The 27,513-nt window shown below is 47.2% G+C and overlaps 1 protein-coding gene across 1 annotated transcript in view; it reads left to right on the forward strand.

Annotated features, from left to right (window-relative positions):
- Nucleotides 1–27,513, forward strand: part of LOC118092192 (vasoactive intestinal polypeptide receptor) — a 107,754-nt gene that overhangs the window by 53,128 nt on the left and 27,113 nt on the right. Inside the window, exons 3-7 of the mRNA XM_035130008.3 lie at nt 4,482–4,589; nt 13,157–13,260; nt 14,288–14,385; nt 14,534–14,666; nt 26,460–26,613. Of these exons, the coding sequence (XP_034985899.2) occupies nt 4,482–4,589; nt 13,157–13,260; nt 14,288–14,385; nt 14,534–14,666; nt 26,460–26,613 (597 nt within the window). The remainder of the gene's footprint in view (nt 1–4,481; nt 4,590–13,156; nt 13,261–14,287; nt 14,386–14,533; nt 14,667–26,459; nt 26,614–27,513) is intronic.

Here is a 27,513-nt window from a genome sequence, read left to right on the forward strand (position 1 = left end):
GCCCCGGGCAGCCAGAAGGCTAGCGACGCCGCTGGAACACCAACCATATTGATGAGTGAGTGAGTGCTGTGGACACCACTTCCTTCTTTGACCTTTCTCTCCCAAAATTTCTTTTAATGGCCACTTTTGATCTCCAGGGGCTGTTCCAAGCCACTGGGTTTTTCTTTCCCCACTTCCATCTCCCTGAATGGGGGCTGGACGGGGGAAGCTCTAACATGCGGAGACTTGCAGCTTTCCAGTTGCACTGCAAGCGCCTCGTTATTTTTTTCTGTTGGCAGATGAAACACAGGGAGAAATTAAGACGCCTCTGCGCTTATCAGATGAACCAAGTTAAAATACTCCCACAGTGGGGAAAGTGGGTCTCTTCCTCTCCCATCCCCCATACTCCTTTGAAAATGACTCACATCATCAACTCTGTGTTTACTTTCCTCACCCGAGGAGCAAAGATAACCCTCAAGTATTCATGCTGCTTTCAACTCTTGCATATGTATAAGTTGTGCTTGAGATCCAAGGACTCTTGAGTTCCTTAGTGATTGGGTGTGATTTTCATTCTGCGGTGAAAAGACAGAAAATGGAGTGTGGCCTTTCAGATGTCGATACATTTTGAGGAATTGTTGGGCCGCTTGTTCTTTGGCGGTTTGAGCTGGCCATCTAGATGCCTGGTTGAAGAGGAATGCTTAAAAAATCCTCGGGTAGTGGATGCCTCCTAGCTTTTACGGGAGTGGCAGGGAAACGGCAACTCCCATCACCCCAAACTCCTGGACACGCTAGGAATTGCAATTCAGCAATAGTGTCAGGAGTATGGGCAGGAGTCAGGCTCTGGGGCCTGTAGTGCTTTGCAGGACTGGGGCCTGCCTCAGCTTGTGCTGGAGAAGCAGGAAGTGGCCACTCAGGTGAGACCACTTGATATCTCACTGCACCTGGTGGCAGGAGCTGGGAGGGATAAAAGCTCAGCATTTCCCTTCAGCTCTTTGCCACAGCAACGCTATCCCTGCCTGGTTGCATCTGGCCTCTTGGACCCTTGCCTTGCCGCCGCCTTGCTCCTTGACTCCCAGACCTTCGCCTCCGCCTTGCTCCTTGACCCTGCAACTGCCTGCTGCTGGACCCTCAACCCTGCACCTGTTCCTGCTTCTACACCACCATCTTGCCTCTGGTCCTGACGTCCTCAGCCAGGGCTTCAACCGCCCGCCGACCGGAACGTGACAAATAGCTGGACAGCTACAGATACCCAATGTTTGTAGGCAGGCTTTAGAGGGGCAACACATTCCCTAAGCTCTTGTAGGGTATCTCATTCCAAACTCTCCAGAAGAGATCCAAAGTCACCAGGAGACTCTCTCTCCTATCATTGACTCTTATTGGCAAAACATCAAATGGTTACCGTGAGTTACTATTCAGCGCTCAGCCTATCCAAGGAATAGACTGTCATCAGCTTAGCACCATGAAGGCAAACATACCCAACACAGCTTGCCCATTCCATGCCCTCCCAGCTGGTCCCTCTAGTCTCTGTAGTTGCCAGCATGGTGCCCATGGATGTGACAGTTGTGCTTGGGGTACTCTGGCACATGCGAAGCCTCAGAGGCCCTCCACTTGTTACCCTCTTTGGTTGTGAGGTGGTACCGGATGGCTGTCTTTTCCCTCCCTTGAAAAGTACATAGTGCCAAAGGAGGAAGTTGGGGGAGTGGCCCTCTTCCCCACTTCCTCTTTCGGCTCTATGTACTTTTCAAGGTTCCTGTCGATTCCTCTGGATCCGTCACTCACCCAGATCCCTTGGATAAGTATGTTCTCCCTCTTTCTGCTTTGGGGTGGGTGATGGTGATCCAGGGAGAGGGATAAAAAAGTGGCCAGGGTGTGTGGAGCCTACATCACACACTCAAAAATCCAAATGTTCCCAAGGGCTTGTGATTGCCGAGTGTGATCGCACCAATTAAATTAGCAGAACACCTGCTGCACAAATGAAGTTTGAACTCTCAATCAGAATTGGTTATGCTCTGCTCTGTCTTTCGCCTTTCGGTAGCCTGACTCGCTCCATCCCTTGGGTTTTTTTAAAAAATGCCCAGCTGGACTTCTCCCTCCCTAAAGCCGCTTTTATATGCCTGTTGTCTTTGTCCATGGAGTTTTCTTGGCAGGGATACTGGAGTGGTTTGCCAGTTTCTGCTCCAGGTGGATCACGTTTAGTCAAAACTCTCCACTATGACCTGTCCATCTTGGGTGGCCCTGCACGGCATAGCTCATAGCTTCTCTGAGTTATTCAAGCCCCTTCACCACGACAAGGCAGTGATCCATGAAGGAATAACTGATTGGTTCAAAATTAGGAAAGCAGTACGACAAGGCTGTATATTGTCTCCCTGCTTATGTACGGTAACATATGCAGAATTCATCATGCAGAAGGGCTGGACTGGATGAATCCCAAGCCAGAATTAAGATTGTCGGAAGAAATATCAACAAGCTCAGATATGCTGATGACACAACTTTGATGGCAGAAAGTGAGGAGGAATTAAAGAACCTTTTAATGAGGGTGAAAGAGGAGCACAAAATATGGTCTGAAGCTCAACATCAAAAAAACTAAGATCATGGCCACTGGTCCCATCACCTCCAGGCAAATAGAAGGGGAAGAAATGGAGGCAGTGAGAGATTTTACTTTCCTGGGCTCCTTGATAACTGCAGATGGTGACAGCAGTCACAAAATTAAAAGATGTCTGCTTCTTGGGAGAAAAGCAATGACAAACCTAGACAGCATCTTAAAAAGCAGAGACATCACCTTGCCGACAAAGCTCCATATAGTTAAAGCTATGGTTTTCCCAGTAGTGATGTATGGAAGTGAGAGCTGGACCATAAAGAAGGCGGATCGCTGAAGAATGGATGCTCTTGAATTATGGTGCTGGAGGAGACTCTTGAGAGTCCCATGGACTGCTAGAAGATCAAACCTATCCATTCTGAAGGAAATCAGCCCTGAGTGCTCACTGGAAGGACAGATCCTGAAGCTGAGGCTCCAATACTTTGGCCACCTCATGAGAAGAGAAGACTCCCTGGAAAAGACCCTGATGTTGGGAAAGATGGAGGGCACAAGGAGAAGGGGACGACAGAGGACGAGATAGTTGGACAGTGTTCTCGAAGCTATGAACATGAGTTTGACCAAACTGCGGGAGGCAGTGCAAGACAGGAGTGCCTGGCGTGCTATGGTCCATGGGGTCACAAAGAGTCGGACACGACTAAACAACAACAACAAAGCAGCTTTGCCTGATGAAAATACGACACATCCCTTTTGTCATAGCATCAGTGCACTTTCTAATGTCACCTCTAGAGAGCAAAACAAGAGGAGATCAGCATTCAATAAACAAGAAGCCGAACAAAATTTATTTAGGGTGCATTGGATCCCTCTGGCAGAGGAGTGCCAAAATGGTGGTGCCACAGGGTAGCTCACATTTCTTTAGCTCAGATGTGTGGGATTGTTGTACAGTAAGACCATTCTACCACGGCATCATTTTTTTCATAGAGCAGAGTGAAAATAGCTTCCTGGAATTGTCTGCATTCATGGCTGATGAAATGTTGAGGGCAAGGAACATTTGCATTGCTATCCAATGAGCTCAAGGTGTTGGAATACATTGCAGCCAGTCTGGTGTAGTGGTTAGAGTGTCGGACTAGGACCTGGGACACCAGGGTTCGAATCCCCACTCTGCCATGAAGTTCTCCAGGTGATCTTGGGCTGGTCACTCCTTCTCTGCCTGACCTACCTCACTGGGTGGTTGCGAGGGAAAAATGTGGAGGGTTGGAACTGCTTACGCCACCTTGAGCTCCCTGGAGGAAAGGTGGGATATAAATAAATGAAATGAAATCATGAAATGAATTCGGTTCTTCACATTTAAACCCTGCAGCAACCTTGGGTAGGCTCTTATTGCTTGTAGGGATAAGGAATTCCCCATCAGTTTGCAAACTCCACAATCCATTGTTCTGGCCTCATGCATCAGACCTAGGGCCACGTCTTTTGCAGAGCAGAAAAACTTTTTGGTATATGGGAGAGGACTGATTTTGACACCCGTTGCTCCTTCTATGTGCTGCCGCACCTGTGCAAACCTCACCCCACCGTTTCACCATGTGGAACAGGCAACTGAAGACTCTAGGTCATGGGTAGGCAAACTAAGGCCCAGGGGCTGGATCCGGCCCAATCGCCTTCTCAATCCGGCCTGCGGACGGTCCGGGAATCAGCGTGTTTTTACCTGAGTAGAATGTGTCCTTTTATTTAAAACACATCTCTGGGTTATTTGTGGGGCATAGGAATTCGTTCTTCTCTCTTTTTTTCCAAAATATAGCCCGGCCCCTCACAAGGTCTGAGGGACAGTGAACCATCCCCCTGCTGAAAAAGTTTGCTGACCCCTGCTCTAGATGTATGTGGCCCGCCATATAGTGCTGCCCCACATGAAGCGTGCAAAGCTTGTCTCGGTTTTGCGATTTCCTTTGAAGTTTCCATTTCTTTTTCTTCTTAGGCTGCGGGAGTATGTGGGATAACCTTACTTGCTGGCCTGCAGGAAGTCTGGGCGAAGTCAAAGTTCTGCCCTGCCCGGTCTACTTCACCCTCTTTTCAAGGACTGCAGGTAAGTGACTCTCCCAATTCAGAGTGTACGGGAAGATGGCTTTGTCTGTGGGTTTATATCTGCGAGTCCTTCTGACTGAAGGTGAACAGCTTTGATAAACCACTTTATAAACGGGCGCCAAGTCTGATGGCAGACATATTGTCATCCCGAGGCGCCCACACAGTTTCTTTTCCCCCATTATGTAGAAACCAGGTAAAGAAAGGTTTTATCCCTCTCACCTAACACCAGATCTCATGGACATCCAATAGAACAGAATGTTAGAAGATTCAGGACATAGTGGCTGGGGAAACCCAGCCAGATGGTCGGGGTATAAATAATAAATTATTATTATAAATTATTATTAAAAAAGGAAATAATTCTTCGCACAGTGCATTGTTAAACTATGGAACTGCCTCCCACAAGACAGCCATCGGCCTGGATTGCAAGGGATTCCCGCACGGAGAGGTTGATCTTACCAGCCTTCGTGTCGCGTTTGCAGGCACTTACTGACTTGCTTCTAAGTAGAACCCTATTGATTGGCTCATGCTGCCCGGCCAATCAAGATGTTCCTCAGGAGAGCTTTGACATTGTCTTTCCCTTTTATTTTTGTTTTCTTGACACCTTGCCAAGAGTTATTTTGAACACATCTCTCCCAGTCTTGCCTCCATCATGCCAGGAACCCTGTAAATGAAACGGTGATTTTTAAAAAATATATATATTTCTGTTCTTAGGTCCCCTGACTTAAGAGCTTTTTTGGCAAGCACAGCTAATTTGATAGGCAGGTTCGGATCTGTCAAAACGCCTTCACTGAAGATGGGCTGAGCTCCAGAAAGCTCATCCCCTGTTCCCCATCACCTCCACTCAAACTTTTGTCAGGGCTGCTTTTAAAGAGCCCATCTGTTTCTAAATCTCAGACTTCATGACAGCCCCTTGTTCTGTGGCAGTCGCTGAATGCAGAGAGGCAAGGGCAGAAGAAATAGATCCATTGATTGCGAAACACTCACCCTGAACGGCTGATTGACTAAACGGTTCAACTTTGCCCAAGAGTTTACTGCAGCCTTTTGAAATGTCATCATGAAACTGTGGGCATTTTTTAAACTCTACCTCTGCTGATATTTGGTAGAGTTGACGGTGGTCAGATCATATCATCATCATCGTCATTTATTACTTATACCCCGTCCATCTGGTCAGGCCTCCCCAGCCACTCTGGGCAGCTTCCAACAGGATATTAAAGAAACACAATAAAACATCGAACGTTAAAAACTTCCCTAAACAGAATTTAAAAAATCCTTCCAGCAGCACCTTAGAGACCAACTAAGTTTGTCATTGGTATGAGCTTTCGTGTGCATGCACACTTCTTCAGATACACTGAAACAGAAGTCACCCGGCTGATAGGTATGGTAAACCTGTTGACGACTGTTAACGACTGCAACAGGTTTACCACACTTATCAGCCAATCACCCATTCCCACCACCCTTCTGAGTAATACCCCTCCCCACCCTCTCACTATATAAAAGGGCCTGGTGACTTCTGTTTCAGTGTATCTGAAGAAGTGTGCATGCACACGAAAGCACCAATGACAAACTTAGTTAGTCTCTAAGGTGCTACTGGAAGGAATTGTTTTATTTTGTTTCGACTACGGCAGACCAACGCGGCTACCTACCTGTAACTTCCCTAAACAGGGCTGCCTTCAGATGTCTTCTAAAAGTCAGATAGTTGTTTATTTCCTTGACATCTGATGGGAGGGCATTCCACAGGGCGGGTGCCACCACCAAGAAGGCCCTCTTCCTGGTTCCCTGTAACTTCGCTTCTCGCAGGGAGGGAACCGCCAGAAGGCCCTCAGAGTTAGACCTCAGTGTCTGGGCTGAACGAAGGGGGTGGAGATGCTCCTTCAGGTATACTCTAGAATTGTAGAGTTGGAAGGGAACCCAGGGATCATTTGGTTCAACCCCCTGCAATGCAGGAATATGCAGCTGTCCCAAAAGGGGATCAAACCTGCCATCTTGGCATTATCAGCACCATGCTCTAACCAACTGAGCTATTGCTGGCCCCTGCGTTGCCAGTTGGTTGTTGCTGTCAGGGCAAGCCTTGGGTTGTGGGCAGCTATCTCCGAATCTAGGTGTTTTTCAGGCCAAAGTCTCTGTTCTGTATTGCTGGATTTGGAGTCACTGAAGTGCTGCAGACAGGAAATCAGATACATTGATAGCAGGCCTGGCCAGTCCAGAGGCTTCAAACGTCCTGTCAATCACACAGACAGACACTGCACAACCCTGTTCTGTTTTGTGCCCAAAGAGGGAACTGCTGCAAGCTTAACATTCCAGGCCAAAGTGTGCGTGGCATTGCATGGCACTAGATGAAAACTCTCCCAAAGCCTTGCTTGAAGGAGTTTGGTGCCCTCTAAGAGCCTGACTGCAAGCATGTGATGCTCCTTAGCTAGCCAGGATAAATGCAGGGACCAGGGCAGAATTGAGAAAGATCAGCCTTAGCTGGATCATGTAAGTTCTGAGCTGTTTGTCTTCCCCCTCACTGCAGCTGACATCTTGTCCACATCACCAGCTCAGTTTCCAGGCTCCCCCCACCCCCTGTTTTCCATTCTCCTAGGCACCACGATTCCTACCATCCTTCCCATTTCTGGCTGCCAAATGAAATTCCAGTAAATCATTTTGCACTTGCTGTATGCTCTTTTTGCAGACAGTGCAATCCGCTGGCTTCAGATGGTGTCATTTCCCCCACCCCCACCCCACCCCAACACGCATTGACTCCAGGCTATGTTTCCACTCCTAGAAATTGAATGAGATGCCTTTTCACCCTGGAAGCCCTCTCTAAGTAGCGCTAACAGGAACCAGCAAGTTTACTCCCACAGCTTCGTCTGCAGATCAAGTTCTCCTATACAGCTTCTTCTTATGGCATGGTTTTCCTCTTGTGGCAAGCTAAAGGCTTGCAGTATTATGTCTCTGTATATGTGTGTTGGGGGGGGGGGGTGATGCGGGTGAGACCCTTACAAATAATTACAGAAACAAAAGCCACAACAAAGTGCTTATGGTCAAGATTCCACTGTTTCTTCCCAGCACTTACCATTCCACACATAGTCTTCATTGGAGCATCTTGGGGTTCACCTACCACCCACCCTTTTTAGGCTTTATTCCTACAGATTATTTTTCTGTTTCTGCAAACTTTACCTTGGAGTTCCCACAGTCCTGCCTTGCTTCTGGTGTGTGTGTGTGTGTGTGTGTGTGTGTGTGTGTGTGTGTGTGTGCAATTTTAACTATATAAGTACAGTCGTACCTCGGAGATCGAACGGAATCCGTTCCGGAAGTCCGTTCGACTTCCAAAACATTCGGAAGCTCCTGCAGCCAATCGGAACCCGCGGAACCCAAGTCGGACATTCGGGTTCCAAAAGAACGTTCGCAAACCAGATCACTCACTTCCAGGTGTGCGGCGTTCGGGAGCCAAAACGTTTGACTCACAAGGCGTTTGACTTCCGAGGTACGACTGTAAGGGCACGCATAGCCTGAATATTGGAATTAGAGGAAAGTATGCAATTGACAGGAGCGACCAGGGGTAAATCACACCAAGCAGGATCTACACAGGAGTGTCAGGCCTAATGAGCGCAGCAACTCTTCTCCATCAGGTCTTTATTTAAAATGTGCACCGCTTCCCATTCAGAAAGTTTGGAAGTGGTTTGCATAATAAAAACAATTTTAACTGCATGATGCCATGTCATTGGTGTTGCTCAGAAAAAGGGGAAATGTTTTTGCGAATCATAGAATCATAGAGTGGGAAGAGACCACAAGGGCCATCCAGTCCAACCCCCTGCCAAGCAGGAAGCACCATCAAAGCATTCTTGACATATGCCTGTCCAGCCTCTGCTTAAAGACCTCCAAAGAAGGAGACTCCACCACACTCCTTGGCAGCAAATTCCACTGTCGAACAGCTCTTACTGTCAGGAAGTTCTTCCTAATGTTTAGGTGGAACCTTCTTTCTTGCAGCTTGAATCCATTGCTCCATGTCTGCTTCTCTGGAGCAGCAGAAAACAACCTTTCTCCCTCCTCTATATGACATCATTTTATATATTTGAACATGGCTATCATATCACCCCTTAACCTTCTCTTCTCCAGGCTAAACATACCCAGCTCCCAAGTCGTTCCTCATAAGGCATTCTTTCCAGGCCTTTGACCATTTTGGTTGCCCTCCTCTGGACATGTTCCAGCTTGTCAGTATCCTTCTTGATGACAAGCCTGGCACCAGGTGAGCCACCTGAGAAGAGCATTCCCTAAACGGGGCCAACACGGAAAAGGCATGTCCTCTCATCACCATCCTCTGGACCTCCCTCAGAGGTGGCACACAGAGAAGGCGGGTCTCAGACAATGAACTCTGGGTCACGGCAGCTTTCTGTGTGGAGAGGCAGTCCTTTAAGGTCCCGAGCAGTATTTGGCTTTAAAGGTCAAAACCAGCATTTTCGAATTTGGGTCCAGAAACTACTTGGCAGGCAATGTATTCAGGTCAGTTTATATGATCCTGATTATCTGTTCATGCTTTCCTTTCATAGCCAACATGTTCCGCACCAGCTATAGTTTCCAAACAGTCTTCAAAGGTAGCCCCACGTGCAATGCATTGCAGTAGTCTAACTTGGAGGGTCCCATCTCCCCTGATCATTGGCCATTCCAGCTGGGAATGATAGGAGTTGGGAGTCTGTGCAGAGGGCAGCGCAAAAACTACCCTTGAGCTCAGCGTCAGAGAGGTCTACTTGAAGAGGGTCTCTGATTCAGTCCCTAACATCTCCAGTTAAAATAGGATCCGATAACAGGTGGTGGAAAACATCTGGTGAGGCCCTGGAGAGCCAAATAGAGCAGATAAGGCTGATCTAGATCAGGGGTGCCCAAACTTTTTTCAAAGAGGGCCAGATTTGATTAAGTGGTTAAGGATTGAAGTTGTTGAGCTTTATTAAGGATTTTACCCCAGGAGATAAACAGATTATAAGACAGATTCCTGTCTTCAAATTACCAAAACACTCTCCAGCGTTCATTCTTTTCCATGGAAAAAAAGTGACATGCCAAGCAGAGACTTTTTATTTTTATTTTTTTCGACCAAATCAGGTTTTGGTCTCGTTTCTTGGCCAGGAACATTTATTGCAAAATTGATTGCTGTTTCTTTAGCTCCATTTCTATGTTGGACCACATACAGCAGAGGGTTTTTTTTTCCTTCTTCTCTCTCCCGGATCATTTTGTTCTCTTTTCTGCTTTTTGCTCCGGCAAAATCAATCACGCCGCCTCCCAGAAAGGAGGCAGCAAACATAAACAGTCCCTTACAATTTCGCCGCCGTCTCCATCATCGTCAAGCCGTTCCCGGGGAGAAAAAGTGATGCATTTTGGACTCTTGCTTACATTTTTGGGGGGAATGCTGGGTAAACACGGAACTCGGAGTGTCGCCAAGTGAAGCAAGCCAACAATTCCATGGAGAATAGAGCAGTTGGAATATGAAAGTCATTTTCATCCCATTCAGCTGAAGTGTCAGGCAAAATGAAGGTATTCAGTCATTCACTAACCTGAGGGTTAGTGAAGCTCAATTCTGGTGGTCAAATGTGGCCCTGCAGGCCACTTGTATTTGGCCCTTGGGAATTTGGATGCCTGGTTATCGTCTTCGAAAGCAACTACTCTATTCCCAAATTAAGAATGGAAAGCGTAATGCTGGTGGTCAACAAAAGAGGCTTAAAGATGCTCTCAAGGCAAATCTTTAAAAATGCAGTGTATGCATGGATAATTGGGGAGCGCTGGCCTGCGAGTGCTCCAGTTGGAGAATAAAGGAAAAGGTAAAGGCACCCCTGACCGTTAGGTCCAGTCGCAGACTACTCTGGGGTTGTGCACTCATCTCGCATTATTGCCTGAGGGAGCCGGCGTACAATGTCCAGGTCATGTGGCCAGCATGACAAAGCCGCTTCTGGTGAACCAGAGCAGCACACAGAAACGCCGTTTACCTTCCTGTCAGAGCGGTACCCTTTTATCTACCTGGACTGGCATGCTTTCGAATTGCAAGGTTGGCAGGAGCTGGGACCGAGCAATGGGAGCTCACCCCGTCACGGGGATTCGAACCGCCAACCTTCTGATCGGCAAGCCCTAGGCTCAGTGGTTTAACTCACAGTGCCACCCGCGTCCCAGTTGGAGAATAGCCTCTACCAAAGGTGCCATGGACTTCGAAGAAGCACTAAGTAGCTAAGAGAAAGGCATGTTTGGCAAACCCTCACTGGCATCAACTCCCGCCCAGAAACCTATGTCCCCACTGTGGAAGGATGTGCGAATCCAGAATTGGCCTCCACAGTCACTTAAGGGCTCACTGTTAAGACCATATTCATGTAATAATAATAATAATAATAATAATAATAATAATAATAATAATAATTTATTATTTATACCCCGCCCATCTGACTGGGCTTCCCCTGCCACTCTGGGCGGCTTCCAACAAACATTAAAATACATCAAATATCACAAATTAAAAACTTTCCTAAACAGGGCTGCCTTTAGGTATTTTCTAAATGTCAGGTGTTTATCTCTCTGACCTCTGATGGGAGGGTGTTCCACAGGGTGGGTGCCACTACCGAGAAGGCCCTCTGCCTGGTTCCCTGTAGCTTTGCTTCTCGCAGCGAGGGAACCGCCAGAAGGCCTTCGGCACTGGACCTCAGTGTCTGGGCAGAACGATGGGGGTGGAGACGCTCCTTCAGGTATACTGGACCGAGGCCATTTAGGGCTTTAAAGGTCAGCACCAACACTTTGAATTGTGCTCGGAAACGTACTGGGAGCCAATGGAAGACAATCTTACTTGGCTACGAGTGATTGCTCGCTACGAGAAGAGCGATATTGCTCTTGGCTACGAGAAGAGAAGCTCTGCCTCCACAGCTGGAGACAGTGACGCTGAACTCCCTGCCACCTTCCCCTTCTTCCTCCCAATAAGCACCAGTGCCCCTTCTGGTGGGAGGCTAGCATTGCAGCTCTGCCCCACCAGTCGAGCTACGTCTGCTCTGCGCAGACCATTCCCATAGTTATTCCTCCCTTGCATTCCAGAGTTTGGGGTATGGAAAGATTCTGGGGTTCAGACAAAGCCCTAGAGAAGAAAGGCAGACAAATCCAGAAAGAAAGCGAGAATCTGTTTCAAATCTCCTATCAATGTGAGTGGAAGGGGAGCGAAACTTTTGTCAATGGGAGGGCACTTCAGTCAAGTGTAAGGAACAGGAGAACAAAAGCATCACGGAGAGGATGAGCTTTCAGAAGAGGCAGAAATTGCATTTAGGCGAGTTGCCTATTGATAGCCAAACCCACGCAGCAGAGCTAATATGCCAAGCACTTAGAGAAACAAAGCACAGCACGGCTGAGTACTTGTTACGGTGCTGTCAAAATGTGGGCAGTTCAAATAACCCAGCGGGAGTTTCTGGGGATTCAATGTTACTAAGAATTAAGAAATACACCTGGGCTGCACCGAAAGTTCGGCCACGTTTGCAAACTGACCACTGGTCCTGCTAGCTAGGGCTGGTGGGAGTTGCAGCACAAAAACAGCTGGAGATCCAAGTTTGGGAAACTCTGGCAGAGTTAGAGAGGTAGAAGGCATGGTTTTATTTCTTATAAGAACACTGAGGTACATAGTCGCTCATTGCCACCAGTAAGTGCAAATGCCTGACACGTTTAAGACTATACAGAACCTTTATTCTCAGTAATGATGGAACTCACAAGTGGACAATGCTTTCATTTTTGTATATATTTATTGTTTGTAAAGGGATTTTTTGTACGAGTCAATATTTTATTCGGAGCTCTACTGCATCTTTGTACTTTTGTCCTTCCAGGCTTTGATGCTTTGTGGTTTGCATGTTTTATTCTTTCTTTTTGTTACGTTTGCACTTTCTTTTTCTGGTTAACAAATCAATAAAATACCTTTTGAAAAGATGGAGAAATGCCTCTGAGAAGCTGGGAAGTGGTAACTTGTTGCTTTCCCCCGCCCCTCACAAGACTCTGGCGCTGAGGTAGGCTCTCTCTCCTCCTCCTTGCACACTCAGGCCACATTCACACCTTGCACTTAAAGCACTTTGTTACCACTTTAAACCGCCATGGCTTCCCCCAAAGGATTCTGGGAACTGTCGCTTCTTAATGGTGCGAAGAGTTGTTAGAAGACCCCTGTTCCCCTCACAAGGCTACAAGTTGCAAAGAGGCTGAACAATCTTTTCCTCAGCACAGGGAACTCTGGAAATTGCAGCTGTGTGAGGTAATTTCCAGCTCAGACACGTAGCTCATAACTACTAGAAGCCGTGCATTTGGTGTTGCGGGTCCAACTTTTGGAGCTCCCTTCCGAAGGAGGTACGCACTTTCTGAACTTGGGGCACATGTCAGAAACTGTCTCATTCCAGCAGAGAGAGAGAGAGAGAGAGAGAGAGAGAGAGACTTTTCTGTTTTTATGATGACTTTTTATTGTTTCAGACTCTGTGGGTTTTATTTTATGTACACCCGTCGAAAAGGCAAGCGATCAAGTGACATATGCAATTCCCAGAGATTCTTACCCAACTCTGTAGCCGTCAAGCCTTGCAATCCTCTTGCTTTCTTCCCCTCTAGGTAATGTGAGCAGGAACTGTACCAGCGAAGGCTGGTCTGAAATGTACCCTCCCTACATCGCAGCGTGTGGGTATGATCCCAACACCACAAACGTGGTGGAACAGGTCAGTAAGACTTGAAGCAAGGTCGGGTTCGGTAGGGTTGCCGAGAGAAGCCAAACATTCGCCATGAGAGTGACAACAGCGGTGGCTTGGGCTGGGAAATGGGTTCAGTTCCACACCTCCTTCAAATGAGTTTGCCTTGTTGGCATGTGTCCTAGAACTGCAACAATGCTTCTTTCTTGCCTTGAAGGAGGACAGGAGAAAGGAGTGTGTTTGTGTAGAAACCACTGGCTTTTGTGTGGCTGGAACGTAAGCTGCTGTACAAAGAAAACAGTCACATCCTTTGCTCTTCCCACAGATACCTCGGCCTCATCTGCTTTTGCACATTCTACAAACAGCCCCCAGAATGTTCTCCACGAAGGACTGTGGCCCTCAAGCAGCAATAGGTTATCCATCCCAACTTAGAAACCAGTAGCACGGAGTTTCTTTAACTGACTCACAAAATACTGAGGGAGATATAGGTGTACGATCTGTTGAGCGATAGATAATAGCAGTTGACGTCCTGAAGTGAAAGCTGAGGTACTGGGATTGGGAGAAGGTGAAGTAAGCTGGGAGATGGGGGAAAGATGAAAGAAGCATTTGAAATTTTAACTGAACATCCAAAACTGCCTCAGACCATTGGTCCATCTACCTCAGTGTTGTCTACACTGACCGGCATCAGCTCTCTCCTGGGTTTCCTACAGGGATGTTTCCAACCATACCTGGAGGTGGTGGAGATTGTCAGGTGAAGTGACCGCCTCAGGTGGCAGGATCCACAGGAGTAGCAGATCCCTTGTTCCTGGCGTAGCTCTTCGCTCACCCCTACTTCCCTGGTGGTTTGCCTCAGGTGCCAAAATGTATTGGCCTGACCCTGGGTCCCAGACCTGGAATGTTCTGCATGAAAAGCGGGTGTTTTGCCCCTGAGCTGCAGCCCTGCGATCGAAAACATTGTAAGCTTCTTTGAGGGCCTGTTGGCAGACAAGCGGGATACAAACTGAACGAACGAATAGGCAAACATGCTATTATTTGCTTCTCTTTTCTGTGTTGACAGAATACATTCTACGGCACTGTGAAGACTGGGTACACCATTGGGCACAGTTTGTCTCTCATTGCTCTCACGGCAGCCATGGTGGTTCTGTGTTTCTTCAGGTAAGAGACAGACACACGGGAAACTTGAGGGAGGGGAAGGGAGTCGGCTTGCCCCTTGTCTCTTAAACCAGTTTCAATCAGGCTCTCTGCGTGGTGGGCCTCTTTTGAAAGACTCCTTTCTTTCTTTCTCTCTCTCTCTCTCATCCAGGAAACTCCACTGCACTCGGAATTACATCCACATGCATCTCTTCATGTCCTTCATCATGAGAGCCATCGCCGTCTTCATCAAGGACGTCATCCTCTTTGAGAGCGGGGAGTCCGACCACTGCTTCATTGGCTCGGTCAGTCGTGCCTTCCGCCGGGAGCATTCAGGTTTCGGGTGGGGGTGCCCTCTCTGCTAGTCTTGCATGTTCCATTTTGCCTCTCTCGTAACTTGACTGGGAGCGGCTGCCGAGACCATAGAACACCAGTCCTGAAAGACCTACATTGGCTCCCAGTACGTTTCCGCACAATTCAAAGTGTTGGTTCTGACCATTAAAGCCCTAAACGGCCTCAGCCCAGTAGACCTGAAGGAGCGTCTCCACCCCCATCGTCCTGCCCAGACACTGAGGTCCAGCACCAAGGGCCTTCTGGTGGTTCCCTCCCTGCGAGAAGTGAGGTTGCAGGGAACCAGGCAGAGGGCCTTCTCAGTGGTGGCACCTGCCCTGTGGAACGCCCTCAGATGTCAAGGAAAGAAACAACTACCTGACTTTTAGAAGACATCTGAAGGCAGCCCTGTTTAAGGAAGTTTTGAATGTTTGATGTTCTATCATGTTTTTGTTGGGAGCCACCCAGAGTGGCTGGGGAAACCCAGCCAGATGGGCAGGGTATAAATAAATTATTATTATTATTATTATTATTATTATTATTATTATTAACCGTATGCTTGCCTGAAAAGGGCTTCAGAGGCAGATTTAAGGCAGCGTGACTGGTTCCCCTACACAGGGGCCAAGGAAGGGTGTCTTCCCTCCCCCACAAAGCCTAGAAAGTGCTGGGCTTTGGGAAAGAAGGCATGAGAGCTCTGGCAGGGTCCTAGAGTCATCCTTTGTCCATCCCAAAACCTAGTTAACCTTTACCTAGCTTTGGGAAGGAACTGGGAGGGCTCTAGGACCCTGCCAGAGCCAGCTTCCTCCTTCCCAAAGCCCAACAATTTGCTTACCCACATTTGGGAAGGTGGTACAAGGTTCGGAGGAGTGTCAAATTTTGGCCTCACTCAGGGCGTCCTATTACCAAGGGCTGCCTCTGTGGTCTGCTCATAGCTGCCAAGTTTTCCCTTTTCTCGCGAGGAAGCCTATTCAGCATAAGGGAAAATCCCTTTAAAAGGGGATAACTTGGCAGCTATGGGTCTGCTGCTCCTCGTGTCTTTCTTCCCCTGCAGTTATTGGCTTTGGATAGCTCAACTGGTTAGAGCGTGGTGCCGATAATGCCACGGTCGCTGGTTCAATCCCCGGATGGGACAGCTGCACATTCCTGCATTGTGGAGGGTTCGGCTAGATGATCCTCAGGGTCCCCTTCCAACTCTATGCTTCTATGATGCTTGGGTTTCCTGCTTGTAAATTAATGCTCCCGTTCAGCCGCTGCAATGCACGACTGGTGCGAGGATTCCTCTGGCTGGCCGACAGTTTTAATTGGGGCCATATTTTGCAAAACCCATATGCCACTGAAAAGAACATACAAAATTTGTTACAGTATATTAGGGATGTTGTTTTGCAAAAGGAAAGGGGGTGGTGGAATGTGCACAAGGAAAAATTGCATATGAGGAGAAATTCACATTGCAATCCACGGTTGGCAGGATGTAACGCTTCTGAACGCCAGCTGCTGGAAACTGCAGGGGGGGAGCGCTCTTGTGCTTGGATCCTGCTTGCAGGTTTCTGTTTTGGGGGATCTGGTTAGCCAATGTGAGGACAGGATGCTGGCCTGATCCTGAAGGCTATCCTTATGTTCTTAAAATGCTGGTGACTTTTTAAAAGCACGGACTAATGTAGAGTTGTAGAGCACAGCGATGAAGATTGGGCAAGCGACTGGGCACGCTAAGCAACCTTTTCGCCCCAAGAAGTGTGCGTAACATGTTTTGCTGCAATGTCACGTAGCACTCCTGAGGGCTGTTCCCCCGCTTTGATGGTCTCCCAGGATAATGCGGCTGTTTTGAAAGCGGTCTTGTAAAAGTCATCCATATAAATGCTATAAAAAAGAACGATTATATTAATAAAGTCTGTGCTGATTCATATTACGGGCTTCTCCTCCTCCTCCTCCTCCTGCCCCCTCTGCTTTCACAACGGCAGCGAGCTGGAAGAAATCATATACAAAAGACGGCAAGAAAGGAGGGGGGTCTCTCTCTCACAAAGAGACACACACACACAGTTAGAAGACGAAGCCCCCAAAATAAATCCCTGTAGCTTTCTCAATACCTAAAGTGCCTCTAGACCAGGCATCCCCAAACTGCTGCCTTCCAGATGTTTTGGCCTACAAATCCCATGATCCCTAGCTAAGAGGACCAGTGGTCAGGGATGATGGGAATTGTAGTCCAAAACGTCTGGAGGGCCAAAGTTTGGGGATGCCTGCTCTAGACCATCATTTACTCTATTTAGTGCAGGCTTCCTCAACCTCGGCCATCCAGATGTTTTGAGACTACAATTCTCATCATCCCTGACCACTGGTCCTGCTAGCTAGGGATCATGGGAGTTGTAGGCCAAAAACATATGGAGGGCCGAGGTTGAGGAAGCCTGATTTAGTGCATAGCTATACTACAAGCTATCGTTGAAGCTATAGTTTAAAACAGCATCTTAAAAAGCAGAGACCTTGCCGACAAAGGTCCATATAGTTCAAGCTATTGTTTTCCCAGTAGTGATGTATGGAAGTGAGAGCTGGACCATCAAGAAGGCTGATCACCAAAGAATAGGTGCTTTTGAATTATGGTGCTGGAGGAGACTCTTGAGAGTCCCATGGACTGCAAGAAGATCAAACCTATCCATTCTTAAGGAAATCAGCCCCGAGTGCTCACTGGAAGGACAGATCCTGAAGCTGAGGCTCCAATACTTTGGCCACCTCACGAGAAGAGAAGAATCCTTGGAAAAGACCCTGATGTTGGGAAAGATGGAGGGCACTAGGAGAAGGGGACGACAGACGACGAGATGGTTGGACAGTGTTCTCGAAGCTACGAACATGAGTTTGACCAAACTGCGGGAGGCAGTGGAAGACAGGAGTGCCTGGCGTGCTGTGGTCCATGGGGTCACGAAGAGTCGGACATGACTAAACGACTAAACAACAACAACAATACTACAAGCTTTCATTCACGGGAAAACAGTCGTTGAACCCTCAAGCAATGGAAGGTGGAAGGCCCCACACATCTGTCTGCCCTCAGCCAGCCCCCACCTGCCCACTTTCCCACTTGCAACCAGTCTACGGTTCAGGGCAGCTTCCTTTTCCTTAGTCCCAGTGTTGCCCTTGCAGAATCCAGCAGGGAAGAGGATGGAGAGGAAAGTAGGAGGAGTTGGCTCTGCATTGTCCTTGGCTCTAGCGCCACCTACTGTTGGCTCCTCCCAGCTTTCCAGTCCACAATTCCCACTGGGCACCAGCCATTACTGCCCACCCACCCACCCACCCAAAAAATCCTTGGAAGTGTTATTTGCTGGGGGCCAAACCGTCTGAGTACTGTTGTAAGACCTGGATACACTCTGGATACACTCTCACATGCCATATTTTTCCTGGTCCTGATTCCCCCCAATATATATATATATATATATATATATATATATATATATATATATATATGTATATGTATATGTATATGTATATGTATATGTATATGCAACTTTAATCTTTTTTTTAGAAAATGGTTTACAGAAAGGATAAGGCAATGGAGTTATTGGGGGGGGCGGTATAAAACACAGCTATTTAAAACCTTCAAAAAATGATGAAAATCAGCAATAAGCTGGAAACATACATATCTGTCCCAGATGGATGTCTGAAAACAAAAAAATGCATTTAGCAGTTGCCAGAAAAAGTACAGTGCATGCATTTGCCTGATTTTAATAGGCGGGGAGTTCCAGAGTCCAGCTGCTGCCACACTAAAAGATAGATTTCTTACAAATGCAGAATGAGTGTCACGTGGAGCCTGTAGCAATGCCAGTTCTAGGCATTTATGGGATGGTGTGATTTTGCAGGTAGGCACATCTCTTTCTGAGTTAAGACCTAATGTGAGCTCCAGGTTTGGACAAGGCACCCTCCAAGGCTCCTTCTCAGTGCAGCAGATGCGGAGATCTCTTGCCGGTCGGCCTCCTATTCAGGTGTGGGCGCCCCTTGAACAAGTCCCTAAGCATGCCTAGCCACGACGCTGGTTCCTGGCGATGCCCCCTCCAACTCAGAGGCCTTCTTCCGAGAAATTCCATGTCGGATCACGCCTGCTATGCCACATTTGTTTTCTGATCTGCTTCTTCTTTCCCCCCCTCTCTGGCCTGTCCTCCCAAGTTGCAACAGCTGCTGCCAGAATTGAATAAATGTGTGTTACTGAGTTGGGAAGCATAAGGTCGATTTATCACGCCCCCCCCCTTTTTTTTTTGCAACAGTTGGTCTGAGCCATGATAGCCTGGGTGGCCCAGCCTTATTTTCTAAGAAACAAGCAGAGAGGTGTAACAGGCTAAATTGAGTATGAATCGCATTATCGGTCTGGTCTGCGCCTCTCCCCTCGATTGCCTGCTTAGGCGCTCCAGAAGCGAAAGGTTTGCAACTCTTGGTCTCCCCTTCCTCCCCTTTATCACTGGCTGGCAAGGGTTATGAAGCATAGGAAGTATAGAATCATAGAATTGGAAGAGACCACAAGGGCCATCCAGTCCAACCCCCTGCCAAGCAGGAAACACCATCAAAGCATTCTTGACATATGCCTGTCAAGCCTCTGCTTAAAGACCTCCAAAGAAGGAGACTCCACCACACTCCTTGGCAGCAAATTCCACTGTCGAACAGCTCTTACTGTCCGGAAGTTCTTCCTAATGTTTAGGTGGAATCTTCTTTCTTGTAGTTTGAATCCATTGCTCCGTGTCCGCTTCTCTGGAGCAGCAGAAAACAACCTTTCTCCCTCCTCTATATGGCATCCTTTTATATATTTGAACATGGCTATCATATCACCCCTTAACCTTCTCTTCTCCAGGCTAAACATACCCAGCTCCAATTGGTGTGTATCCCTTAGCATGTTGTTCTTAGCATCTGTCTGTCTCAAGAGACATTGGAGTGTGCCTCTGGGGGTGAATTCAAACCTCTGCATTAACAGCACCAAAGTGGCCTTCCTGGGGTGCAAGCCTGGGGCAGTGTGTCTGGAGGTCCTGGGCTGCCCAGACAACAAGACCCCCTTCTTGGCCTTGCTGATGTGATGCAGAAGAAAGTTTGGCTCCCTGCACTCAATAATAATATTAATAATAATAATTTATTATTTATACCCTGCCCATCTGGCTGGGTTTCCCCAGCCACTCTGGGCAGCTTCCAACAAAATATTAAAATACAATGGTCTGTTAAAGATTAAAAGCTTCCTTAAACAGGGCTGCCTTCAGATGTCTTCTAGAAGTCTGGTAGATGCTTTTCTCTTTGACATCTGGTAGGAGGGCGTTCCACAGGGCAGGTGCCACTACCGAGAAGGCCCTCTGCCTGGTTCCCTGTAACTTGGCTTCTTGCAGCGAGGGAACCGCCAGAAGGCCCTCGGCACTAGACCTGTCCGGGCAGAACGATGGGGGTGGCTCTCAGAAGCTGTCGGCATGTGACAGCACCCACCTGGTCTCCCAGGTCCAAGTCCACTGGCTCTGTATTCCTATATTGCATTCCTAGGTTTATAAAAACAAACATGTGAAGGCTATAGGTCTGTAGAGGCCAAAATCGACTTCTCAGAGGAAGGTTGTCGTTTCTCGTCCAGCTGGATTACTGAGACTCATTGCCCATGATGTTTGGGGAAGTGCCAGAGCTTATTTATTTTTAATCAGAGTTCATGATGGAGCTAAATTTCTGGCATGTAAACGCCTTCCCTCAAGGCCCTCGTTTGATTCCCTTAATTTGTTTCTTGCGTGACAAATGATCGAATACAATCACGCTACCATGAGTAAGGACCGCTTTACCCTTAATGCCTCGTGAATTTGGCAAGATGTAAAACTGATTCACACGAAGCGTCAAAACTTGTTAGTATTCCATAGCAGTCCCGAAAGTCTTTTTTTTATTTAAAAAAAATGAGTAAAGAACTTGGGAAGCTGGGAGTTGGATGGGGAGAAACTCTAACCCCGTTTACTTGTGAGTAAGCCCCACCAAATTCAATAGGATTTGCTTCTGAGTAGACACGGCACATTAACGTTGCTATTCTGAGGTAAAGGTAAAGGGACCCCTGACAGTTAGGTCCAGTTGCGGACGACTCTGGGGTTGCGGCACTCATCTCGCTTTATTGGCCGAGGGAGCTGGCATACAGCTTCCGGATCATGTGGCCAGCATGACTAAGCCGCTTCTGGCGAACCAGAGCAGCACACGGAAACGCCGTTTACCTTCCCGCCAGAGCGCTACCTTTTTATCTACTTGGACTGGCGCGCTTTCGAATTGCGAGGTTGGCAGGAGCTGGGAACGAGCAACGGGAGCTCACCCCGTCGCAGGGATTCGAACCGCCAACCTTCTGATCGGCAAGCCCTAGGCTCAGTGGTTTAACCCACAATGCCACCTGCATCCCTTTATTCTGAGGCAGGGACCCCCATTAAAGAAAATGAATATCCACCTCCTGCTCAGCTATTGGCTTCAGTTTCAAATAGCAGTTCAATTGGCATTCAGGTCTTTGAACATAAGAACTATTTTGTGTCCATCCAAAGACTGGGGCCACTGGTGCAATGTTGCCCTTGAAGTCTTTCCTTGGTGCCCACAAAGCCCACACATGGCCACAAGGTGGTGAGACTGGTTGCGTTTTTCTCCCTTGAAAAATACACAGAGCCGAAGGAGGAGGTTCGGAAAATGGCCCTTTTCCCCACTTCCTCTTTCAGCGCTATGTGCTCTTCAAAGCTCAGATTAATTCTACTAGATCCATCTTTTGCCCAGATCCCTTGGAAGGGGGCACTAATCCACACCAGGGTGTGGGAGAAGTGACCAGGTGGGGTGGCACACTTGGTCAAAATTCCAAACCTGCCCATGGGCCTAAAATGATCAGTGATCCCTGATCTACCGCAGTGTCCCGTTTGCAATGCCTCTAGGGGTTTCTTTCAAAGCCATCTAAACTAGTGATCCTCACCATTTGCTATGGGCAGTGAGTTCTGTAAGTGAATTAGATGCTTAAGAACAGAACGCAGAACTGAGCAAATGACAAACACTCGGTTAGTCTTACATCTTCTTCTGGTGGGTCTATTAAAAATTAATTTCACATATTACCCCACCCCTTTTTAAGGAGCTTAGAGCAGTTGACACGGGTTCTTCCCCAGGAAGTCTTCAATCAAAGCTCCCTTCATTTTGTTTCTACTCATCTCCTGCCCAGGTACTTATAATTCTACCTTTGTAGCTCAACACACATTTTCTTAGACTGCAAAGCAACACCGGTAGACACACAACACCCCCTTTGATGTCGGTGACTTGGCCTAGTTCCACTTGGCAAACAGACAGCAGCATCAGAAAGGGGCTAAAAACAACTGTGGGTGATTTGCAGGAATAACACCGTGAACAGGACAATAGCTTCCATTCAGGGCAGCTGATGGAAGGGGATTAATTCTATTTTTATCCGGTTTTCGAAACCTGATTTGGCACGTGAGCCCAGCAGGTCAACCTTGGCTGGCATCATCGAGCCAAGTTCACAGAGGGTAGAGAAAGCCTGGGCCTAGCAAGTGTGATGAAGGGTGGAAAGGGGGGGTAGAACCGGGGCATAGGAGTGGGTCTTAAAATATGAACAATATGGGGTGTTAGGGGAGGGGTAGTACATTATGCTCCTCCTGGGGTAGTTTGTCCACCTTTGAGCCCCACCTTGTACTCAGGTCTCACCTGTGATTCCTAGAAGGTGTCAGCGAGAGCAGCCACCCCCCAGATTGCTGGTTGAGAACATGCAACCCCTTTGTTAAAACATCTGCGCTGACACAAGGGATTGGGTGCAGTGCATAATGGCAAGGGCCACAGAAAGGCAATTTGGGTTAAATTTCATAATTTGCTTTTCTTTAACTAGCCACATCTTTGCACTTGCATCTCCAGTTTGGCATAGTTCGTTTTTACCCAGATAGGGCCTTTCTATAAAAGGTAAAGGGACTCCTGACCATTAGGTCCAGTCATGACCGACTCTAGGGTTGCGCGCTCATCTCGCGTTATTGGCTGAGGGAGCCAGCGTACAGCTTCCAGGTCATGTGGCCAGCATGACAAAGCCGCTTCTGGCGAACCAGAGCAGCACATGGAAATGCCGTTTACCTTCCCACTGTAGCGGTTCCTATTTATCTACTTGCATTTTGACGTGCTTTCGAACTGCTAGGTTGGCAGGAGCTGGGACTGAGCAACGGGAGCTCACCCCGTCACAGGGATTCAAACCGCTGACCTTCTGATCAGCAAGCCCTAGGCTCTGTGGTTTAACCCACAGCGCCACCCGTGACCCAGGGGCTTTCTGAGTTCCACACAATTGTTATCTTTTGAGGCAGTTTGGCTCAGGTTTTCATTTTTGAAAAGAGGCACAAACTGGGAGTAGCTCATGAAATAAATGGCAGAGGCCTGTGATTCAGCTGAAGCACATGACTTTCCCCAAAGTATCCTGGGAACTGTAGTTTTCCCCTCCCGGAGCTACAACTTCCAGGGCTCTTAGCAAACAATAGGATTTCTTTTTGCAGAAAGTCACGTGTCTTAAACATGTATTGGATGTGCTTTAAACGTGTGGCGTGGACCTGCCTGAAATGTTTGTGTTGTGTTGGAATATTTAGAGAACAAATGGGGAGGGGAGGGAATAAATAACCCAAAAATAGATAAAACTCTTTGAAGACGAATGAATATTTGGGGGAGATGGGTGTTTTTTGTGTGTGACATCTATTCAGCATCCTCCACAGATTTGGGGCAAGCGCTGTTAAAAGATTGACATATTGGGGGTGGGTACACATCTGTGGTTCACATAGCCTGCCTGTTCAGAGAGATGGATTTTTAAATGTCTTGACATTTCCTTACCGTCAGAATGAATGATTGAGGTCAGATATGAGCGAATGGCTAAGAGTGGGTGAATGGGGCTGGAAACCCTTTGGGGGGCAGGCAGTGGGGCGCGGGGAACTGTTGCCTACATAAATCTTGCAGTTTCACCCAAGATGAATCCCATAAACAAAAAGCTAACCTTCCAGTCACTGAATAGGATTAGGAGTCTGCCATATAAGCAAAACAGACACACACACACACACACACACACACACACACCCAGGCAACCGACATAAAATTCATTCTGGGTCCTGTTTGGTTGGTCACTGGTTATTCCTGGTTTTTTTCTATATAAAATAAATAACCCTGCTCTCCTGTACAAACTCATCCAATGCAGAGTTTCTTATTTGCTTCCTGATAGCTGAGCCTTTTCAGGCTTCTCTCGAAAGACACAAAAGTTAGTCATGTATTTATTGATTGACTTAAGTTAACACTTAAGTTGCCACTGTGAATCTTTGGCAGCTAGAGGTGGCTTGAAGATGTCACAAATAAGGAACACTTTCTTGATGAAAAAGAGTTCGAAAACATAGGATTCCAAATTTTACGGTGCCTGATTTCACTCCCAACATTGAAAGGTCAAATTGTTTTAACAGTGGAATGGAAATAATGTTGTGCAGGATACATATGTGAATAATTGTTAGATCCTGAAGCTGAGGCTCCAATACTTTGGCCACCTCATGAGAAGAGAAGACTCCCTGGAAAAGACCCTGATGTTGGGAAAGATGGAGGGCACAAGGAGAAGGGGACGACAGAGGACGAGATGGTTGGACAGTGTTCTCGAAGCTACCAACATGAGTTTGACCAAACTGCGGGAGGCAGTGCAAGACAGGAGTGCCTGGCGTGCTCTGGTCCATGGGGTCACGAAGAGTCGGACACGACTAAATGACTTAACAACAACGTTAATCTATTTATTTAAAAAATATGTGTGCTGCTGTGTCATAAAGAATATATCAAAACAGTTCACAGCAAAAATAAAAGCATTAAACCAGACTATAAAAACCATAAACAATTAACCATTGCAGAATGATGTGTTTTTAATTGCCTGCATAAGCTTGGCAGAATAGAAAAGCTTTCAGCAAGTGTTCAAAGGTTGGCACAGACATGATACCTCAGTGGAATATCCATGTTCATTGAATGTATACCTCTGGATGCAATTCTGTAGTTAAAACTTTGGCCAACTCCATAACCAATAATGCAAGATCGTGTGGCAACAGTGAGGGCAGGAGGACTTGGGAAAGAAGAGGTTACGTCGGCCCAGCTCTGTTCTCATGAGATGCTAATGTCACGAGCATCACCTCACCAACCCAGAAGCCTTTGCCTCATGGCCAACGACTGTCCTCAAAGGTCCTCACAACGTCTTGCCTTCGGTGCCATCTGAAAACCCGGTTGACTTGGCAAATGAGAGCTTTGAGCCAAACACAGACCGAGAGCTTCTCGGTTTGATTTCAGGTGAACCCAGACATTTTGTAGTCATATCTCCTCCTTCTGTGCCCCGGACAGTATTCTCAGAGTTTGCTTGCTATGCTATAATCTCCTGCGGGGGGGGGGGGGGTAGAAACGGCGAAGGTTAAGAAACAGCCCTTCTTGTCTGCAGGAGGAGATGTAACTAGACTTTTTTTTTGCCTTTTCGATTTCACTGGGCCACCCAAAGGCGCTGCACTTTTATAACCTCCAAGTTATTTATTGCTGATGCCGTCACTGAATATAGCACCATCGATGAATCTTTAGAGAGTAAAGAGGGCAAGGAAAGAAAAAAAGGAGCTCTCTGCTTTTAGAAGCTTGCAGTCTAAATGTTAACAGCAGGGAGGAGAGACAAAAATGGGAGGAAATGAAAGGAAAGTCAAGAATAGCAGGGGGGGGTGAAGGGTCAAGCAAGGAAAAGGCATCCTTAGCCCTCAGCACCCATGAGCTCAGCAACATCTCATGCTCTTGACTTCCCTAGTGCTGGGCAGAAGGTGGTATCGTCATGCCCGGCTCACATCAGCCAAGTAGAAAAGAAAACACAATGGAAACAAGATTGTTTCCTACCCCTCTCGAGAAAAATGGCACCCTGGTTTCCCCCAGGTAATTTGTGCAAAGGCTGCTACTGTGTTGCCATTTAGAACTGCTCTTCTCGTTCAGCACTGCAGCGGAGAAAATCCAGTAGGCGAATCTACACTGGTCACTTATAACGTTGAAAATGCGTGATGAAAACGTGACACCAGAGGGCGCTGCAGAGCAGCGATCTGTCGGCAATGGGAAATTGCACTGAGAGCTACATAACTGTTTTTTAATAGCCTTTGCTAGCGTTTTTACAGGTCAGTGGAGATCCAGCCCAGGATTCAGGATCCAGCTTTCTCCACAGCCTATTACGTCCTTCCTTGGGGAAGGGTAATAAAGTAATAAAGCAGTAATAAAGTAATAAAGCAAATTTATTACTCAGTAATAAATAATTTGCTCAGTAATAAAGCAAATGCCCTGGTATCTGCAGGTGGAGCAGGGGAAGGCTCCTTGCTAAAGTCCTGCAGAGCTTCTGCCAGTCAGGGTAGACAATACTGAGCTAGATGGGCCAAGAGTCTGACTCTTTTACAAGAAAGGAGATTCCAGCTAAACATCAGAAAAACTTTGTGATGTTAAGAGCTGTTTGACAGTGGAACAGACTCCCTCAGGAGCTGGCAGACTCTCCTTCCTTGGGGGTTTTGAAGCAAAGGTTGGGTGGCCATCTGTCATGGATGCTGTAGTTGAGAATCCTGCATTGCAGGGGGTTGGACTAGATGACCCTCTGGGTCCCTTCCTGCTCTACAATTCTTTGGATCTGTGAAGGGACAACAGAAGTACAATGGGGTTTGTGCATGGTACATGATGTTGAAAGAGACTCATTATGTGCTTCAACATCCCTAACCTAGATTTGCTTACAAAGCAGAAATGGTCAACCCGTTAAATTTCTCGTTCTCATCTTTCCATTTCAGGTTGGCTGCAAGGCTGCAATGGTCTTCTTCCAGTACTGCATCATGGCCAATTTCTTCTGGCTCCTAGTTGAAGGCTTGTACCTTCACACGCTTCTGGTCATCTCCTTCTTCTCGGAGAAAAAATATTTCTGGTGGTACATCATGATTGGCTGGGGTATGCATGCTCTTCGGTCTTCATGCCTTTTTTATATATATAGAAAAATGTTGCTGTGTTTTTGCAAGAACAGAAATAGACCGTAGCAGAGGGTAAGGGACCTGTGGTCCTGTCCCTCCCAATGTTGCCGGACTACAACTCCCATCATCCCTTTTATTTTATTCCTTCCTCTCTTTTTTGTATGTATGTATGCAATGACTATAGCACCATTTAAGAACACCCCAGGGGGGGGGGAGAATATCTAGGGCTGAAAACAAACAACAGTTTAAAAAATGAAACAAATTGAAATTGTAATATTCCAAGTTGTTTTTAATTGTTTTTAATGTTGTTTTAGATGTTGTAAACCACCCTGGGGCTTTAGGGTGAAGGGCGGGAAAGAAAGAAAGAAAGAAAGAAAGAAAGAAAGAAAGAAAGAAAGAAAGAAAGAAAGAAAGAAAGAAAGAAAGAAAGAAAGAAAGAATGCCTTATGAGGAACGGCTTAGGGAGCTGTGTATGTTTAGCCTGGAGAAGAGAAGGTTAAGGGGTGATATGATAGCCATGTTCAAATATATAAAAGGATGTCATATAGAAGAGGGAGAAAGGTTGTTTTCTGCTGCTCCAGAGAAGTGGACACAGAGCAGTGGATTCAAACTACAAGAAAGAAGATTCCACCTAAACATTAGGAAGAACTTCCTGACAGTAAGAGCTGTTCGGCAGTGGAACTTGCTGCCAAGGAGTGTGGTGGAGTCTCCTTCTTTGGAGGTCTTTAAGCAGGGGCTTGACAGCCATCTGTCAGGAATGCTTTGATGGTGTTTCCTGCTTGGCAGGGGGTTGGACTGGATGGCCCTTGTGGTCTCTTTCAACTCTATGATTCTAGGAAGGAAGGAAGGAAGGAAGGAAGGAAGGAAGGAAGGAAGGAAG

This window comes from Zootoca vivipara, chromosome 11 (genome assembly GCF_965207765.1).
Source record: "Zootoca vivipara chromosome 11, rZooViv2.hap1.1, whole genome shotgun sequence".
Taxonomy (NCBI): Eukaryota; Metazoa; Chordata; class Lepidosauria; order Squamata; family Lacertidae; genus Zootoca; species Zootoca vivipara.